This window comes from Pimephales promelas, chromosome 7 (genome assembly GCF_988280905.1).
Source record: "Pimephales promelas chromosome 7, fPimPro1.hap1.1, whole genome shotgun sequence".
Classification (NCBI taxonomy): Eukaryota; Metazoa; Chordata; class Actinopteri; order Cypriniformes; family Leuciscidae; genus Pimephales; species Pimephales promelas.
The window spans coordinates 13,778,445-13,798,057 of record NC_142775.1 but is presented as its reverse complement, the minus strand read 5'-3'; the positions used below and the strand labels follow the sequence as shown (position 1 = coordinate 13,798,057).

Below are 19,613 nucleotides of genomic sequence, written 5' to 3'. Positions count from 1 at the left end.
CTGAACCAAATACACAAAGAATGGGGGACCACAGGACACACATGTAACACCAATAGGGCATTGGAAATGATTATCTCAGCACCTACACACACTTTCCCTTGAACATTTATAACACGTTTAAACTAAAATGCTGATAGAAATGGTCATCTACATCTATTTATGAATCCAAGGACTTTATATGAAAAGGTACATAATCGATACACTCCGAGAGGCATATGTATAAAATTTATTACATGAATAGATTCAATTGATGTGAATTGTCCTTACTCTGAAATACCACTTTTACAATTCCATTATGGCAGCGTAAACCATAACCGCATAGACACCAAATGGCCTGTTATACAAAACACAAAAACATTTTACTGAACCAAAGGCCCACTCAGAAACTCGATGATATGTTGAGTCATTTGCCATAAAACACGCTTTTTAAAATACACCTAGCTCAGGCAATTATACACAATCAATCTGATAAAGTACACAGAAGACTATAAAGCACAGAATATTTAGCCTCTGAGAATTTCATTAGCGGCTCAACTGCCGTGTTTTACGGTGCGGACACATTTTAGGTCAAGAAACGCCGCCCTTGTTTAGATGTAATGCCTGTTTAGCTATGCACAAATTGATTCCAAATCTAATTATGCATAAAAAAAATATATTATTTGAATACACTAGATTGAAACATTTAGTCAGTATCCACTGGGTTGAGGAGAAATACAGATTTAAGTTTGCAGGGAAGCTACAGCGAAAATCCAACAAGAATGTTTAATGCTCTCAACTTAGTAAATAGCTTCATTAGCGTGAGATGGAACTCGAATCCATTTCACAGTCGTGCAGTTCTCCAATTACTTCGTCCTTATCGTTTCGACAATTAAGACTACTCAAGCTAGGCAGCTGGTGGTGAGGCGAGCTGCGGATTTAACCGCTGTGATGAGAGAAAGGAGGTGAGGACGATGAGATGAGGGAAGAGGAGTGAGAACAGACGGGACTTATCTGGTGCAGTGCGGTGACATGTAGTGTCTTTGTGGAGGCAGATTGCAGAAGCAAAGGTTTGCTTATGACTATCTAAATGAGATCAGGATATACTCGAGAGAAAGAGAGAGATAGTACAGGCTATGTTCCAAAAGCTAATGAGCTGCTTATGTCTGCAACATTTTTAGTTCACGCAAAGATGAAAATTCTGTTATTATTGTTCCAAATCCAAATGTTGTTACGTGTGCTATGGAACAGACACTTTTGGTGCTTTCTTATATTGATTTTATATTGAACAGTTCAGGGGCCTCATTTATAACCCAGCCCATTCTCACTCCCAAGGCGTCACCTAACTGACGCCTTGGGAAGAATTTGGACATGCTTCAATATCTGACGCTTTAGGCGCCCTTTAGCGTCAGTTAGATGACGCCCTAGGATCGCGTGTACCCTACCCCCACCCCACACCTAAACCTAACCGCGTCCTCTAACTGACGCTTTCCTTTAGCGTCAGTTAGATGACGCCGTAGGATCGCGTCATGTAAGTGACGCTAAAGGGCGCCTAAAACGTCAAATATTGAAGCATGGTCAAAGGTGACGCCTTGGGGTGAGAATGCGTTGTATAACCGTTGCGTACGCACAAAAATGGCCCTGAAATAGGCGTACGCCACTTCCGACGCATTTGTTGTGATTTATAAAAACAAACTTGACGGGAATATTTGCGCGCCTTCACGCAAACGTTTTGGAGATGGAGCAGTTTGGCGACACCAATGGCGAGCTGGAGTTAGATGTCTTTTTTGGTCACTTTTGGACCGCAAATCTAAAGTGAAATACATGAAGAGTTCAGATGCAAAAGCCTCTAAATGCCATTTGAAATTTTCTTCTAGAATGGTCATTTTTATCAAGCTTGTATATTTAAGTTCAGTAATTTCACTTAAAGGGTTAGTTCACCCAAAAATGAAAATTAAGTAATTAATTACTCACCCCCATGCTGTACCAACCCCGTAAGACCTTCGTTCATCTTCGGAACACAAATGAAGATATTTTTGATTAAATTTGAGAGCTGTATAACTCCCACATTGGCTCCTAAGGGACTGCCTCTTGACGGCCCAGAAAGTCAATGAAGAAAATGTTTAAATATCCCAAGTGACTACCGTGGCTCAACTATATGTTTATCAAACGACGCGAATACTTTTTGTGCGAAAAAACAACCAAAAATAACGAGTTTATTCAACTATTTCTTTCTTTCCTTAGATTTCCACGACGCATGCGCGAGAATTGCGATCTGAAGTAGTGTAAGCTGGTGTAAGCAGATCGCAATTCTCGCGCATGCGTCGAGGAAATCTAAGGAAAGAAAGAAATAGTCGAATAAACTCGTTATTTTTGTTTGTTTTTTCGCACAAAAAGTATTCGCGTCGCTTGATAAACATATAGTTGAGCCACGGTAGTCACTTGGGATATTTAAACATTTTCTTCATTGACTTTCTGGGCCGTCAAGAGGCAGTCCCTTAGGAGCTAATGTGGTAGTTATACAGCTCTCAAATTTAATCAAAAATATCTTCATTTGTGTTCCGAAGACGAACGAAGGTCTTACGGGGTTGGTACAGCATGGGGGTGAGTAATTAATGACTTAATTTTCATTTTTGGGTGAACTAACCCTTTAAATAACAATTAATAGGTAACCTTCATTGCCATTTAAGTGAAATTACTGAACTTAAATATACAAGCTTGATAAAAATGATCATTTTAGAAGAAAATTTCAAATGGCACTTAGAGGCTTTTGCATCTGAACTCTTCACATGCAGAAAGAAAATACAAATATATTTTAACTCACCAAGCAAGTATCTATCTCTTCATAAATGTTCGCACCTGTGAGTGCGTTGGGCCGTTCATTGAAATATATAATATATGGCCTATCTAATGCAAGATAAATTAAATCTTCATTATGAGTCATAATCATAAATACAGTGCATGTCCACAATAACAGTTTTAATAAATAAATAAAATGATTTACACTATGTTTTACTTCTGATGTAAGCATTTAGAATAAATATGGCGTTCTCATTTATGGGGTTAAACACTTGAAAACTACACGAAATCCTTACTATATATATATATATATATATATATATATATATATATATATTTGTTGTGGATGCAATGCTTTTGAAAACTTCCTCTGACATGCTGTGCTTTAGTGTTTTAACAACAGAGATAATTGCTCATCATAATAGAAGATTGTCTGAGAAAATAGTTTTGTGCAAATAATGCACAACAAGGTCTATCTGCTTCCACTCAAAATATAAATCAATTAAAAATGCTGTTTGGTCAGTGGAAAAGATGGGAAAAAAAAACTTTCTCTGAAATTTTACACTATTTGATTTACTTATTAAAAAAAAAGGCAAGGATAGACTACTAAATTATTTTTTATTAATGTAATGTGACGGCACATCCATATTTATTTTTCCTAATGTCTTGTACCGTTAACACGTTATCACATAGATAAATAATGATATGCAAATGATATGCAGATGAGGATATGCATAGTAAAACTAGACGTTGTAAGCGCCATATTTCGGGGAGGAGACGTGTGTGCGCAAAATCTTCCGCTGTCTGGGATTTATAAAGTGAATTCTGCGCAGGTTCTGGCGTACGAACAGGTTTATAAGTCTGATTATTTATTTTTTTTGCGTACGCCATTTTTGACTTTCGGGCGCACGTACACTTTTAGTAAGGATCCTACGCACAGTTTTATAAATAAGGCCCCAGATGAGTTTGGAATGAGATGAGGATAAATAAATAATGCTAGAATTTTAATTTGTTTTGGTGAACTGCTGCTGTCCCCCCAAAAAAGGTAAGACATAACATCCCAATATATTTCGTGGAGAAGGCAATCCCATAATGATATAATAATTTGATGAGCTCAATGAAAGAATCCATCCAAGATGTTGATTATAAATATACAGTACACACTGCAATTCAAATGTCCCATATGCTGACTGCATTTATTTAATCCAAATTCAGCATCATTGTAATTTAAAAGGACTGTTTTCTATTTTAATTTATTTATAAAAAATAAATCATTTATTCCTGTGATGGCATTGGCAAACCTGAATTTGCAGCAGTCATGTCTCCAGTCTTCAAAATGATCCTTAAGAAATCACTATAATATGCTGTTTCGGTGATCAATACATATATTTTTTTAATTATTTAATCAATGTTGAAAACAGTTGGGCTTCTGAGGGTTTTTTGTTTTGTTTTGTTTTGTTTAAAATAATGAATACTTGAGAATTATAAATCTTTTTGTAATGATCTTTACATATCCTTGCTCTATGAATTAAAAATAAAAATGAAATACTGACCCCAAACCTTTGAACGGCAGTGCACAATTCTTTCAAAAAATAAAATTTTGTTGATGAGTATTGATTATATAATTGTATTAAAACTTCTATCCAATATGTGCGTATGCTGAATACATTAACAACAGTGGAATCAACAGAGATTCCAGTCTTTTGTGCACTTTGCTATTTGTTTGAGTTGCTGTTTCAAATTGGTTACTACATATGAGGTCCCATTTGTGTTAGTATGCTTTGTAGGACACAGCCACAGAGAGACAGAAGCGCTGTTTCTCCATTTAAATAACAGATTTCCTCTCAGAGGTCTTGAAGATGGAATGAAAACAAAACTGAGTGAGAAGAATGAGAGTGTGTTGGTACCCATATGGAGGGACAGAGTGAAATGACAGGTACATCTGCAGAAGAGAGAGGAAAGAGGAAGCAGGGAGGACATTATGATTAATTCAAGTATATTTGAGAGGCAAAAAGGCTCATATTCTCCTGCTTGACCCGCCAAACCATTTTACTGTAAGTCTATAAAAATGATTGTCCATTACATGAATAAATGGTGATATCACCAGGGTAGTACACATTTCAGATATACAAGATAGTTTTCCTGCCATTCCGTAAAGTGAAATTGCTCTGCTCTGCTCATCTGTGTGATGATACTGTCGTGAATACAGATACATGGTCTCACAGATGTGCTGAAATACCATTAGCAGTTCCAGACAGAGTCGGCAGACTTTTTGCTCTTTTTTTAGGTGAAAATATGTAGAATTTTTGCGGCAAGTATGGTCAAATAAAAGAACTAGACACCTATGTTTAGGTAGTAACATTTATGCTGCTTTCATTTAAGTTTTCTTTGCCAATCACTAGTATGGATCAACAACAATATATCATTTATTATAAATATCCACTAAATTGAATGAAAAAATAATGGAGACGACATAACATCTCGTTATAAAGACATATAACGTTATAACGTTATAACGTCGTTTTTTTTTTTACATAAATATCTTGTTATTTCAAGATAACAAGATATGTCATTTTAATGAGATATTATGTTGTTTTAATGACTAATTAAGTAGAAATAACGACTTATTATGTCATTATAACAAGATATTATGTCGTTTTAACGAGATATTATGTTGTTATAACGACTTATTAAGTCAAAATAACAAGATAAGTTTTCTTTTCTTTTTTTTTTCTCACCTTGCGGTTCAGGGCTTCCGTACTTAATACATAGTACAATGTGCCCCTTTTTATGTTGAAATAACTAATTATTTATGTCGAAATAACGACTTATTATGTCATTATAACGAGATATGTCGTTTTAATGAGATATTATGTCGTTATAACGAGATATGATGTCGTTTTAACGACTTAGTATGTAGTTATAACGAGATATGTCGTTTTAAGGAGACATGTCGTTTTAGTGACTTATTAAGTCGTTTTAACGACTTATCTCGTTATAGACAGATATTATGTCGTTTTAACTAGATATTATGTCGTTTTAACTATATTATGTCGTTTTAAGGAGATATTATGTTGTTATAACGAGACATAATATGTCGTTAAAATGACATAAGTTTTCTTCTTTTTTTCTCACCTTGCGGTTCTTTTTTTTTCTCACCTTGCGGTTTTTTGACAGGGAACACGTGGAACAAATCACCGCTCCATATTTTGATTGACATCCGTCACAGCCTACAAGTGGCCGTGTTTACTCCTTTCTTTTCAACTAAGATTAGATAAGATATAAAAAACGGCTCTTGTATTTGTACTTACGACGAAGCGCTGTTAAATATAGGCAAAAAACTATGCTGCAAAAATAATAAATAAAATCCTTTCTTAAAACGGCAAAAGAACGCATGCATGTTTTCTTAATATGATAATTAAAAACGAATAGACTGCTGAAAATGTGGGACATTTCCCTAATATGCGACGTGCGGGACGGGTGGTCACCCTAGGCATCAAAATTCTGTGGGAATCTGTGGAATTATCTGGAAAAATGATCCGCACAGATTCTGTGTGGGTCTGCTTATTATCTTCCCATCTTCTCTAGCTCATGCTAATGGCACAAGAGTACTGTAATGCCATGAGAGGTTTTTCTCTAATATGAAAATTTCAAAAATTGATTATTTTTTCAGCAGAAGAAATAAAATAAGTTGTTTTGTCCTTAAAAAAAAAAGAAGAAGAAGAAAAAAAAGACACTTTTCGAGGCAGGGGAAATGACATGTTTTTGAGCAGTCTGATTTAGCATTTGACTGCATTATAAGAGCACACCAGGGGAAATCAAAGTTACAGGGTGTTGTGATCAAACTTGTTGAGAGGAAGCGAACAAGAGAGAGAGCGACGGACTATCTGTCTACGTGTGAGATTTTTGAGGGACCTAAAGTAATTAATCCTGGCAGTTTTAAGTGCAGCTGGTTTCCTCAGCTACATGTGAGAGGAGAGGGAGAGTCAGGCTTCCCGTCTATCTCTTCAATTATCCTCCACTGGGAGGGCAGCGGTGAGCCACGGCCTGCTGGAGGTGTCCTATCGGGCCTGTGGAGAAAGCTGGAGAACTCTCACAGAGTGGAACGACACTTCACCTCTCTCTGCGGCTGTCTCTGCACAGTACATCCATGAGGAAAAGTTACATCTGAGAGATTTTTATTCATCCTGGTTGATAAATTACTACAGTATGCTTATGCTATGCAATGTATTAGAAAATAAAAGCAATAAGCCAAGGCTGTTTGTTAATTTTTTTTTTTTTTTGTTGCTTAAACTCTATAAATCACTGTAATGCCTGGCCTTGAGTGACTATGCTTTTTAGAAAATGGTTGAAACCAAAATAGGAGTTGAATCAATCAATAAATATATTAATCATGAAAATATCAAACAAATTTCCATAGATTGCATTCATCAGGCACAACAAGAACTTGGTGCCTACTAACATGCGGTCATGTGTGTATTCATCTGCATTGCACGACAGCTTTGTGTTAAGCACAACCAATCCAGAGTTATTATCATTAACTAAAACTAAAACTTGAACTCGCATTGCCTACATGAGCACCAGAATTCAAAGTTCAATGACTGAAAATCTCTGATAAAGGATGGTGGCATCATTTCACACATGGCAAAACATGATTTCAACATGTTTCAAAAAAGTAGTTAAAGACTAGAAGTGTTGTGCCTGAACGCGTTCATATTCAAAAGTCAAAATGTACTGTACTGTATTACTGCCTGATGAATGTTACTGTGAACGCGTTCATTCTAGTGTCTGTGAACGCACGCTCTCTCAGTTTAACTTCGTACAATTAGGGTGCCAGATTTCTATAGAGCCTTCCAGGCGAAAACCCGGCTAAAACACACGTAAACAGGCCTTAATATAGCGAAAAAACACCCAATCTGGCAACACCAGCCACCAGTGTCACACTGTGGATGCCGTCGACAAAGCAGCGGGCAAGGAGGCGTCGTATGATCATTTAAACAGATTTTATGACGAGGTCGGTGAGGATGGGAAAAATCTTGCAAACTGTCCGTCGATAAAATAATTGTTGTCTGAGGTTGTATATGGGCTGTGGCAATAATCAAAATTTTGAACTAAAATCTTTGAAACCTAATCTTTGAAACTTGAACTAGTTCATTTTTTGAAGTATGAACTATGAACTGAACTACATCATTTTAAAATGTGTGAACTGAACTTTGAACTAGTTCATGTAGAAAGTGAACTTTCCCAACACTGAAGACTCGAAACTACTTCAAATCCAGTGAGGAATGATTGGACTCTCATGTGACCAAAAGTTGAGAAAAGTAACTTTTGCACATTCAGATACGCATACAATCATCATTTCACACTGACCCCCTTTTTTTTTTTTTTTTTTTTTTTTTTTGGACCATGATAAAAGTCAATTTACGACACTTACAGCTTTGGCATTGGTCGTCCTTTGGCCCCCAACAGCGTCCATTACATGCTCTATGACACCTTTGACCTGCAACCAGGAAAGATAAAACATTTAGTTATTGAAATGTTCGAAATAAAAGATTACACAAAACATTTCCCTTATTGACCTGTGCATAATAAGACCAAAAAGTAATCTTAGTAAATTTTGATTTCGAGTTGACTAAAACTTTTAAGTGTGCATCATTACGGGGACGTATATTGTCCTAATGTTCAATCACAGTAACCATAATTTGGATCATTCCGCTTTGGGATAGAACTCTTTCCATCCGCACTGACCCTATTCTGATGAAGTGGGGAAGAGTCATGGCTGACTGACAGAACAATGTTCTCCCTGACTCTCCGGAGCTGTGCCTGAATCCTCCCCGGCCCGTAGAGTTTGCTCCACTCATCTGCAGTGGCTGCTCTGCCACCCAAGCTTAATTGACTGTTGGGTAATTGCAGTGTGAGCATGGCTGACTGATGGAGTGTTGTCCTCTGTCCTTGTTCCACTTCAGTTAAGAGTAATTACACTAGTGGCTTACTCTCTTCAACTACATGGGGCAGACACTTTTGACTTTCTCCCCTTTTTAAACCTAACCCTTTTTTTTTACACTCTCTACCAACTCATCGTCTGCCTACTCTATTTTTCTGTTGTTCACGGCAAACTTTCGTGAGATACTGGGAGAAAGGCCCACTTTCTAATAGCTCAGTCTAAATGAGAACTCGTCATCATGTCATGGAAATTAGGCTACGTTCAGACTGCAGATAAATGTGGCCCAAATGAGAAAAATGTTTTGCTCATATGTGACTCGGATATGCTTTTGTCATGACAATGTGAACGGCACAAACCACAAGGAATCTGATCTTTTTAATGCTGTTTTGCGTCACTTTCAGTCATATCGGAGTAAAGCCCATTACACACTGAGTCCGAAATTTGCATCCGGAATTTTCGCACGTAAAAAAAAAAAAAAAAAAAATCGACCTCATGTCAGTCACGCTTGCACACCGCCTCCGAAACTTTCGTCCGTCAAAAAAAAAATTCGGATCGGGTTCGATTTTCTGCGTTTTTCGCATCCACAGCCAGCATGTTGAGAGGTTTTTTCACATTTCAGGGCCGGGGGGAGCTCGTTTACTGTCTATGGAGCTCGTTCCGCATATCATTGCGCATATGCGTAGTGTTTTCATTTTCAGTTTTCAATTGGATCAAGTGTTTATGTTCTCTTCTCTTGATTGGATTATGAAAGGAATAACCACCCCTTTCAATCAGATTGAAATTTCGGATCAATTAATGTGTGATTGAGCAGCCAATTCGATAACTAATGTAGTATTTGGGTACAATATATAACCTGTAGCCTATACAGCTGTTCTGTTTGCCCAGCGCTTCCACACGCGCGCGTGCGTGTGTGTGTCCATACCTGACAGTCTCTGTTCAGAATCGATTGGTTCACGGAAATTGGTGGTCTTGTTTTTAAAATGTGGCTCCAGAATCACAAGGAAAAGCATCAAACTGTTCCACTGACATTCTGAGGTAAATTTTGAATCGCTCGGCATAAATTCGCAACTCCTTGATAAGGAGGTGCTTCCTCTCGGCGCAATTTCAGGATTGGAAGGACGCAATATTTTCTCTTTCTTCTCGAGAGGACAACAAAATCATCCTCACTGCTTGACGAATCCATTTTGTATTTTTGCGATTTTTTTATAATACGCATCGGACTCAGTGTGCAAGCTTTCTGTGCGTGACGAATTTTAAGGCTGATGAACACGAAAAAACGCATACGAAAATTTCGTACTCAGTGTGCAGTGGCCTTAACATAGGCTATGTTTACACGGATACAATTCTGAAGAGAAAACGCAAAAGTGGCGTCAAAGTTATCACTTTTTATTCTTCCTTTAGACACACGTTTTGGGTGGGAAATCCGCATGCGTATGGTGACGCATAAGTGTGTGAAAATCAATGTATTATGCACTCCACGCGGCTAGGTGGCGATGTGGAGCACTGCCACACAACAACACCAAGTCCGCGCGCCTGCGTACAACCTTCACTGTCAAGCAGACTTTTGGGTTTTTACCCTTTACACGGGAACGCGGCGGTGGAGCGTTTTTAAGATTTCCACTCTAGAGTGTGGTTTCACATTTTTGCGTTTTTAAGCCACAAAAAAGCCGTTGCCGTGTAAACGAAAGGCACATCCGATAAAATATTTTTACGTTTTCACCTGCGAGCATTCTCGTGTAAACAGGGTCATAGGGTAACAAGAGTAACATTCGTCACAATTCAGCACTCATGGGAGTCACTTCAAAGATTTTACATGCCCCGAATTTATCGAGACAGTTCACGTTGTTTCACATGTAGAGCTCCAAAGAGGACAAAAGATCAGAATAAAAGTAGTCTATACAACTTGTACATATACAACTGAATGCACGTACAATAGTTTCATGTGAGGTATAGATGTAACTTACGAGTCGAATGGGCCACTTTTATGGTGCTTTTTTGAGCTTGAAAGCTCCTGGTCACTGTGACCATTTCACATTTCACAACAAAACATCTCCCCCTGTTTCCACTAGAAAGAGAATTTCATTCAGGTTTGAAAATGAAATGAGTGCGAGTAAATAATGATAGAGGCGCTCAAGGTCTCATTTGGTTCATTTTTAATGTTTAAATTGACCATATGCTTCTCCTTAACTGCCTATACACTGCTGCTTCTAACCCAATCTGAAGGTTACAAACATTGGAAATAAGTAATTGATAAACATTGCCTGGAAGGGCAGTGTTGCATTTAAATTGGTGAAAGGACCATTGCTTATTCCCTGTTGTTTTTAAAATAGCTAATGTAAATAACCTCACTAAATAATGAAATAAAATCAATGAGGACAATCCTTCCCCCAAAACACTAAGAGATTTACTGGCTTACAAACTCAACACCCTTGATCTGGGCAGTGGGGAGAGAAACGGATCAAGATTGATTGATTGGACATAACGTCTCTCCAAATTAAAATAATTTTTTTCTTTTTTTTCAAAGAGTTTTTAAGATTAGATAAACCCAAAATGAAATCTCACCCTCATCTTGTTGTTCTCACTATATGTTGTTTTTGTTTTGTTTTTTGAGACATGGGACACAAAAGGACATTTTGGGGTATTTTTCTATATGATAATAGCACTAAGTAAAAGTACCATCAAATAGCTTTGTGTTTTTTTGTTTGTTTTTGTTTTAATCCTTTAATCCTTTAAAGAAGGTATGTGGGAACCTTCTCCAAACTTTTTCCTTTTGTGTTCGGAAAAATAATAGTAGGCTATACAGGTTTGGATCGACACGAAAGTGAGTAAATAAAGACCAAATTTAAATTCAGGTGTAGTTAGACACACAGATTCCAAAAAGAATCAAAACATCTTTTAATAAGCAGAGAGACTGTGCAGGAGAATCAGATCAGCAGTGGTGGAAAGAGTACTGAAAAAACATACTCAAGTAAAAGTACCATTACATTCCAAAAAATGTAGTGTGAGTAGAGTAAAAAGTACTTGTCCAAAAAACTACTTGAGTAAGAGTAAAAAAGTAGCTTATTTAAAAGTACTCAAGAGTAGTGAGTAGTGAGTACTGAGGTGCGGATTCTTACCCTTATAATAAACACTGTGCACTACAATTTATGAATTAAAAAAAATGCACATACTGGAATTCACATTATATTTTGTTCTTTGTAAGAAAGATTGAAGAATATCTATCATCCATCTTTTTAAAATGCATAAAATCAGTACACTCATCACCATTTAAATCATATTATTTGGGGGGGGAAAGCATTTAAAATTAGGCGAAAAGCCACTGGGCCTGAGCATGTTATTGTTGCACATAAAATATCAATATTCATAACTGTGCAAATAATTCAAAAACCTTTAGAAACTCATATGATAGTTCAGCATCACACACCAAGAGATGGGATAAATAAAATAAAAAAATACCCAATTTCTCTCCAAAACGGTACCAATGTTAGTGTTTTGATAAATGAGAATCACTAATATTATCATATTACCTCAACTAATGCACTGAAAAAGGCTAAGATAGTGAGCTAACACTAATTACACACTTTTATTATATGCTATTAAATATGTTACAATTTAAATGTAAATGAAAATGTAAATTCTAGAAGGGTGGCATCATCCTTTACATTTTACACGGCTACATTTACTCACATTGTAATGCTGATAATATAATTTGTAAGGAAAATTGTGCATTAAATAGGGAAGTTATATCCAGGAAACTTTTACAAAAGAAACAAACACACTTTGTCTCTGAAGTCTCTGAAGCATCCACAAAAAAAAAAAAGTTCAGCATGAAAAATGTTTTTGCGCAAGTGCACTTGCCAAATGAAGACGGATCATATAATGGATCAATCAAAAAACGCTGTTTATTAACGAGCTGTGCTAATTTCTTATTAAGTAATGCAGTTCAAGTTAACGACATGGTGCACTGATTCTGAATCTGGCGGCATGGCGAGCGCGAGACGCGGCAGTGCACAGATCGTGACGCGCGTCATTCGATTGTGAAGTAAATGGGAGCGGGAATTCACCGCATTATGAACTCGTCTCGCAATTCCCCCAACCTCAGACCAAATGTTAGGCCATGTAGACAGGCCAGCCTATATAAATATCATATTAAACAGAAATGTACCTTAGCATATAAGAGGAAGACGCTGATATCTGGATTGAATTGATGCGTGATGAATGCACTTCCACAGCAGTCAGTCACGAGTAACAGCAGGAATATGCGGTAAGTTTTCTATGCTTAATTTGAATTGATGACAGTCACGAGACCGATTACTCGATCCAATCACGTTGATGGATAAAAATAAAATTAAAACAAGCATGTAACGAGTAACGGCCACAAACAGAAGAAAAATAGCGGAGAAAAAGTACCGATACATCACTTAAAACGTACTCAAGTAAAAGTAAAATTACACAATTTTAAACGTACTCAAAAAAGTACAATTACTGAAAAAAACTACTTAATTACAGTAACGTGAGTATTTGTAATTCGTTACTTTACACCCCTGCAGATCAGCAACTACAAAACAACACAAGCAAGACCGAACAAAGGCTATGTTCACATTATCAGTCAAAATCTGGACATTTGTGTAGCCAAAATCTGATCTAAATGATTGGTTATCCATGTTGTGTCCAACTGTTCAGATCCGATTTGTGTGTCCCATGCTGCTCTTTTGTTTTCCGAAATATCTGCATTGGTTTCTATGGCAATGGCGTTGCGTTGGTAGGTAAACGCCAAACAACAACAACATGGAGGGATTTGCAATACAAAACACGTCTCCATTATTGTCATGTTCTGCTCGTCTGGGACTTTGCAACAACACAACCTTGTTTCTGCAGGCATTTTCAGCATGTTTCCTAAAGTCTGACACTTACTTTTTTTTTTTTTTTTTTTTTTGTGGCGTGAGAAAGTCACATCTACCACGCAAAATCTGATCAGAGCAAGCAGACTGAAAAAGATTTCCAGAAATGCTTTTTGAATTGGATTCATTTGAATGTAGCAAGAGACGGATTTGAAAAAATAGCATTTCATGTGATTTTTTCTGCCGTTCACACTTCTAAATCTGATCGGATTTCAATCAGATATGCACAACTTATTTATTTATTTATTTATTTTTTTCGTAGCCAAAGAAGTAAACTAAGAGCTGAAATAGACAAAAATAGGTGCCAATGACCACGGAAGCTAATGAAGCAGGGAAAAACAAAACACAGACATAGATATAACCCTGACAACTACAGTATACATCAAATGGAAAAACAATACTAACATGGTTTCTAAACAGTGTGTGACACTTTTTTTTCTTCAGGATTCTTTGATGAATAGAAAGAACAGTAGTACACTACCATTCAAAAGTGTGGGGCCAATATGATTTTTTTTTTTAATAAATAAATTATTTAATTCAGCAATTGGCAGAACATTTATATTCCAAATCAACTGTTCTCTTACACAAATATTGTGCAGCACAACCGTTTTCAACATTGATAATAATAAGAAATGTTTCTTCCACCAAATACAGAGTATATTATATAGTATATAGTGTAGTATACTGTACTATTAGTGTATATATAGTAGTATATGAAGAGTTCAGATGCAAAAGCCTCTAAATGTCATTTGAAATTTTCTTCTTTAATGATGATTTTTATCAAACTTGTATATTTAAGTTCAGTAATTTCACTTAAATAACAATTAATAGGTAATTATCATTGCCATTTAAGTGAAATCACTGAACTTAAATATACAAGCTTGATAAAAATGATCCTTCTAGAAGAAAATTTCAAATGGCACCTAGAGGCTTTTGCATCTGAACTCTTCATATAGTATATATCGTACATATATTGTATATATAGTATAGTATTATATAGTATAGTATACTGTAAGTATAGAATGATTTCTGACAGATCATGTGACACTGAAGACAAGAGTAATGGCTGCTTTGCCATCCCAGAAATAAATTACATTTTAAAAACTTTCATAAAAAAAAAGCATTCTTCCAAAAATCACACTGACCCCAAACTATTGAACAGTAACAATTCATTTTTGCACCTCATGCTCTAATTGGTCAGTAGTACTCACAGGAGTTGCTGCTATTAGACGGCACAACCAGGTGATCAGAGCGGGCGTTCTTCACTATATCCTGCCAGTGGATGGTATCGGCATGACACAGGAACTTGTTCTGGTCCACGTACACCCCTCCATTCAGAATTTCTGTTAAAACACCGACAACAACAATAAAACACCAATCAGTCTGCAATGAATTATGTCAGCGGACACATCTGAGCGAATCATTCCAGTCAAGGTGACCTCATCACTATCTTACTTTATGTGGAATATAGCAAGGTTAGGCTCTTCCGAGAACAAAGATAATGTATAAAATAATTAGATTTCTTCACACAATGTCACTTTTTGACCCTCTGGTGTTTTTGACTGGCCTGGTTAGTCAGCCTGGAATCCACAGCTGGTGTTTTAAAGGGACAGCTCACTCAAAAATGTAATTCTGTCATTATTTACTCACTCTAATGTCATTCCAAACCTTCTGTTGCTCAAAATGCATTAGGTCGCAATATGCGGTAAATCCTTCCCTGATGTCAGTGTATCACACTAAGTTATGGTTTGATATACAACAATTTATGAGTCAAATAGACATATTTTATTATATGAAGAGTTCAGATGCAAAAGCCTCTAAGTGCCATTTGAAAATTTCTTCTAGAATGATAATTTTTATCAAGCTCGTTTTAGTAATTTCACTTAAATGGCAATGAAGATTACCTATGAATTGTCATTTAAGTGAAATTACTGAAATCTACGAGCTTGATAAAAATTATCATTCTACAAGAAAATTTCAAATGGCACTTAGAGGCTTTTGCATCTGAACTCTTCATATTTTTATGTTTGTGCTTGCATCCTTTTTTAAAAGCTTAATTAAAAGCTCCATTAATGGTAAAATATCCTACAAAATGTCTCCTTTTATGATCCAAAGAAGAAAGTATTGCAATGACATTTGGGTGAATGAATAATGACAGATTTTTATTTTATTTTATTTTGAGATTAACTATCCTTTTAACAAAGAGGCCAGACAAATTCGACTCTGTTTCAATTTGATTTTTGTCCCCCTCTTCATTGCAACCCACACCCCCCACACACACTTCCCGCTCCTTTGAGAAACGTCTACTCCCAGCAGACAAAAACAGAGGGAAGGAAATGATTACATTCCCGACAATATCAAAATCAGATCCATCGTGGATTTGGAGCTCTGACATTCTGGTCAGCAGCGCTAACAGATTTCTAATTTCATATTTCATCTGCAGGGAGACACTTTTCAATCCTTAGCCCTAATATGCATCATACTGTTTCACACGGATCACCGGATGGAGAGGAATCCATCTGTTGTTCCCCTCTCCGTGCGTTCAATGGGTGAGACGTCTATGTTTGGGCACACCAGACGACAGTGAACATTATGATCTTAACGTGTCTGGAGTAATCCTCACTTGCGTGGACAAAAACACTGGAGAGCTTATAACAGATTTGCATTATTTACTGCAATGGATTTCTCTTTCACGGCAACAGGAGATTAGCTGTGTGTCAGTAGAACAGATGAGACATTCATATAACCACGGGCCATCTGAAACTGATAATAGCCTAACAAAAGCTTGATTAAACTGTACTCCATGGATGATTGGAGAAGGTGTTATTGTGAATTTCCCCGATCTCTACAGGGCATTGAGAAACCTGTCGCTCAATGGATAAATTAATTTTAGCGTCCTCTGCGTTTGACATGCTGGGAGGGCTGAACGCAAATGTCTTGAGCTCTCCTAGAGGCAAGAATCAGAAAAAAAACAACAAATAAATGCAATGGCAGAACTCAGCAGGGGTCCTCAGACGGCCTTACCGGTTGATAGGGGGCCGGAAAGCTGTCGTTCTCTCTACAGATGTAGCAAACTAGCTCTATGAAATATTAATAATCAATCATAACTTGTTAAGCGCAGTCTCATCCCAAGACGTCATATAACTGACGTCTTGGGATGTCTTTTGACCATATGTCAACATCCGCCTTTTTAGGGCCCCCTTAAACGTCGGTTAGATGACGTTATCGGATCCTAACCCTACCCCAGACCTAAACCTACCCTGTCACCTAACCAACCTTAAAGGTAAAGCGTCAGTTGTATGACGGCCCGGGATCATCATGTAACCGACGTTTAAGGGTTTTAGTGCGTTTCCCTGATTCTCTTGAAAAGTTCCTCGTTCTTCGAAAAGGACATTGGGCAGTGAGCGTTGTCTTTTGACGCAATGATTTGGTAAGATTTGAGTCATTACTATTGGGTTAACATGTTAATATTATACATTATGTATTATTCACATTAATAATGAACCTGTATAGAAGTTCTTAGTAGTTTTCCGAGAGGAATTTAGCAATGCAGTAGGAAATTGTCTTCTCTTCTGAAGATAAATGGGAAACTCGGTTAGAATTTGGCTAAAAGAAGATATCTGGGATTTAAAAAAGATCTCTTAAATTCAAGAAAGTGCCTATGATGACTAAAGATGCTGCCTCATAGGCAACTCGTGAGATTTTACAGAACACAAACTTGCAGAACATAATGATTTCTCTGGGCCTGAGACAATCAGTTTCGTTTAACTAAATGGACAAGACATGGACATCATTTTGGAACCAGTGTTGTAATAGTACCAGGGCCTTTCATTAGCTTAACTTAAGGGGATAGTTGACTTTGAAATTAATTTTTGATATGTTTTAGCTTACCTCAAGGGCATCCAAGATGTAGGTGTCTTTGTTTCCACAGTATTTTCAATTTTGACATTTTTCAGTCAAACCGTTGTTGTCTATCAGTCATACACTAGAGGTCCACCAAAAAGCATGCACAGAGAAGTCAAAATTAAACATGATTTAATGACTCGTAAATGTAAGTACACATTGATGGCCTAAGACACGAAACGAGCGGTTTGTGTGAAAAAACTAACAGTATTTATATCGTTTTTACCTCGTGTAATCAAAGTGACGTCCAAGTGATCTGAATCAGTTGTGCAATGTCTAACTGAACCAAACTGAATCAGTTCAATGTTACGCCGGAAGTGATCGCTTGCGTGTGACGTCACTCAATATTTACACAGAGATTTCGGAAGTTTTAACTTTTACTAAACATGTTTAGATATACCGAAATCTTCTTCCATTGCGGTTTCCCGTATATCTAAATATGTTTCGTGAAAGGTAGAACTTACGAAATCTCTACAGTATATAAACAAAGAGTGACGTAGGCGCACAAGCGATCACTTCCGGCGCATGCGCAGACCGAAGCGCCCGTGCCATCAGATCATTTTGTCATGGCTATGATTACAAGAGGTAAAAACAATATAAATACTGTTCGTTTTCTCACACAAACCGCTCGTTTCGTGTCTTAGGCCATCAATGTGTACTTACATATACGAGTCATTAAATCATGTTTAATTTTGACTTCTCTGTGCATGCTTTTTGGTGGACCTCCAGTGTATGACTGATAGATAACAACGGTTTGACTGAAAAATGTTAAAATTGAAAATACTGCGGAAACAAAGACACCTACATCTTGGATGCCCTTGAGGTAAGCTAATTAATTTCAAAGTGAACTATCCCTTTACAGATAAACACTAGTCAAGCGTCTCCTTTTAACAATCACATAGTCCTATTCCAATAGTTCATTCACACTTCCTCTATAAGACGATCAAGTCAGTCAGGCAGATATGTGGCTGCCTATTCATCACAGAGTGCCAACATCACCACGGCCTTACGCCAGTCATTGCCAGCAGTCTGGCTCTGCATGTGGCACAGAGGGATCGCGCCTGGCAGGGCTTATGAGGAATGATATGCCAGACTGTGCCAACTTCCCCTGCCGCCACTGTACAAATAGGTGATCTTCTGCACCATCCATCAACGTGAGGCTCTACACCACACAGCCCTGCCTCTCTAGGCGCGTTACCAAGGAGATGCTGTCTGGGTAAAAAATGCAATGGGTAAAGTTGAACAAACAGCAAGAGGGAACTGAGTGATTTTTCTTCCTAATAAGAGGAACAAAAAGTGTCCGCAATCCAAAGACACTAGGACTTTTGTGAGAAAAATAAACACTTTACGTCTTAATCATGGTTTAACTGAACATTATTGTTCTTTTCACTGTTGAGGGTGATAACTTCTATGCTGTCTTTTTTTTCTTTTGTGAGACTTAGAATGCTAAAACCATGGCCTAAGTACAAACAAGACCTAAGAGAGAGACAGAGAATATCTTACATCTCTTACATATCTTTCACCGGATATTTGAAGATCGAGTGTCCCTCTGTGTCCAATTTGAGTGGGAAAAACGCAAGTAACTCCTTCCATGTGTCCATTAGAGTCTGGCTGACAGAAATTACTGAAAAGCAGCCAGAGAACACCTCAAACTCTTCTGGATAAATGATAGCATTCTGTGCACTTTTTTTTTTTTTTTTTTTTTGGCTTATTGCGGACTGACAGAGACAACTACCTGAAATGTTCTTACTACCTGACAGATTGACTTCGGTGGTGTCTTTCAGGTATTAGGGACATCTTCAGTGTGTTATTTCACAAAAAAGTCACTTCCAGCTCGTAATGATTTGTTCTATCTTCTGAATCCTACATTGGGACATTGCGTGATTTGTTGAAATATTCTGCTTCCATAAATTTTGCATCTGAAGGGAAAATGCATATGCAATAAGGTCAGCCGCAAAAATAACTATGTCCACGCCTTTTCAGCGCTCATTCTTCACTACGTGTCTTTATAAAATCCTGATAGTTTTTAAATGGCAAAAATGGTTTTGTGCTGGCATAGGCTGCATCTAAATCTGGTCCTATGGCTGATA

At 37.2% G+C, this 19,613-nt stretch overlaps 1 protein-coding gene across 2 annotated transcripts in view; it reads right to left on the bottom strand.

The window, feature by feature from the left end:
* erbb4b (erb-b2 receptor tyrosine kinase 4b) overlaps positions 1-19,613 on the bottom strand; it is a 470,418-nt gene that overhangs the window by 127,016 nt on the left and 323,789 nt on the right. For both annotated transcript variants that reach the window (XM_089133085.1, XM_089133086.1), the window contains exons 4-5: positions 14,832-14,963; positions 8,210-8,275 (exon numbers count right to left, since the gene is read on the bottom strand). In XM_089133085.1, the coding sequence (XP_088989211.1) occupies positions 8,210-8,275; positions 14,832-14,963 (198 nt within the window). The remainder of the gene's footprint in view (positions 1-8,209; positions 8,276-14,831; positions 14,964-19,613) is intronic.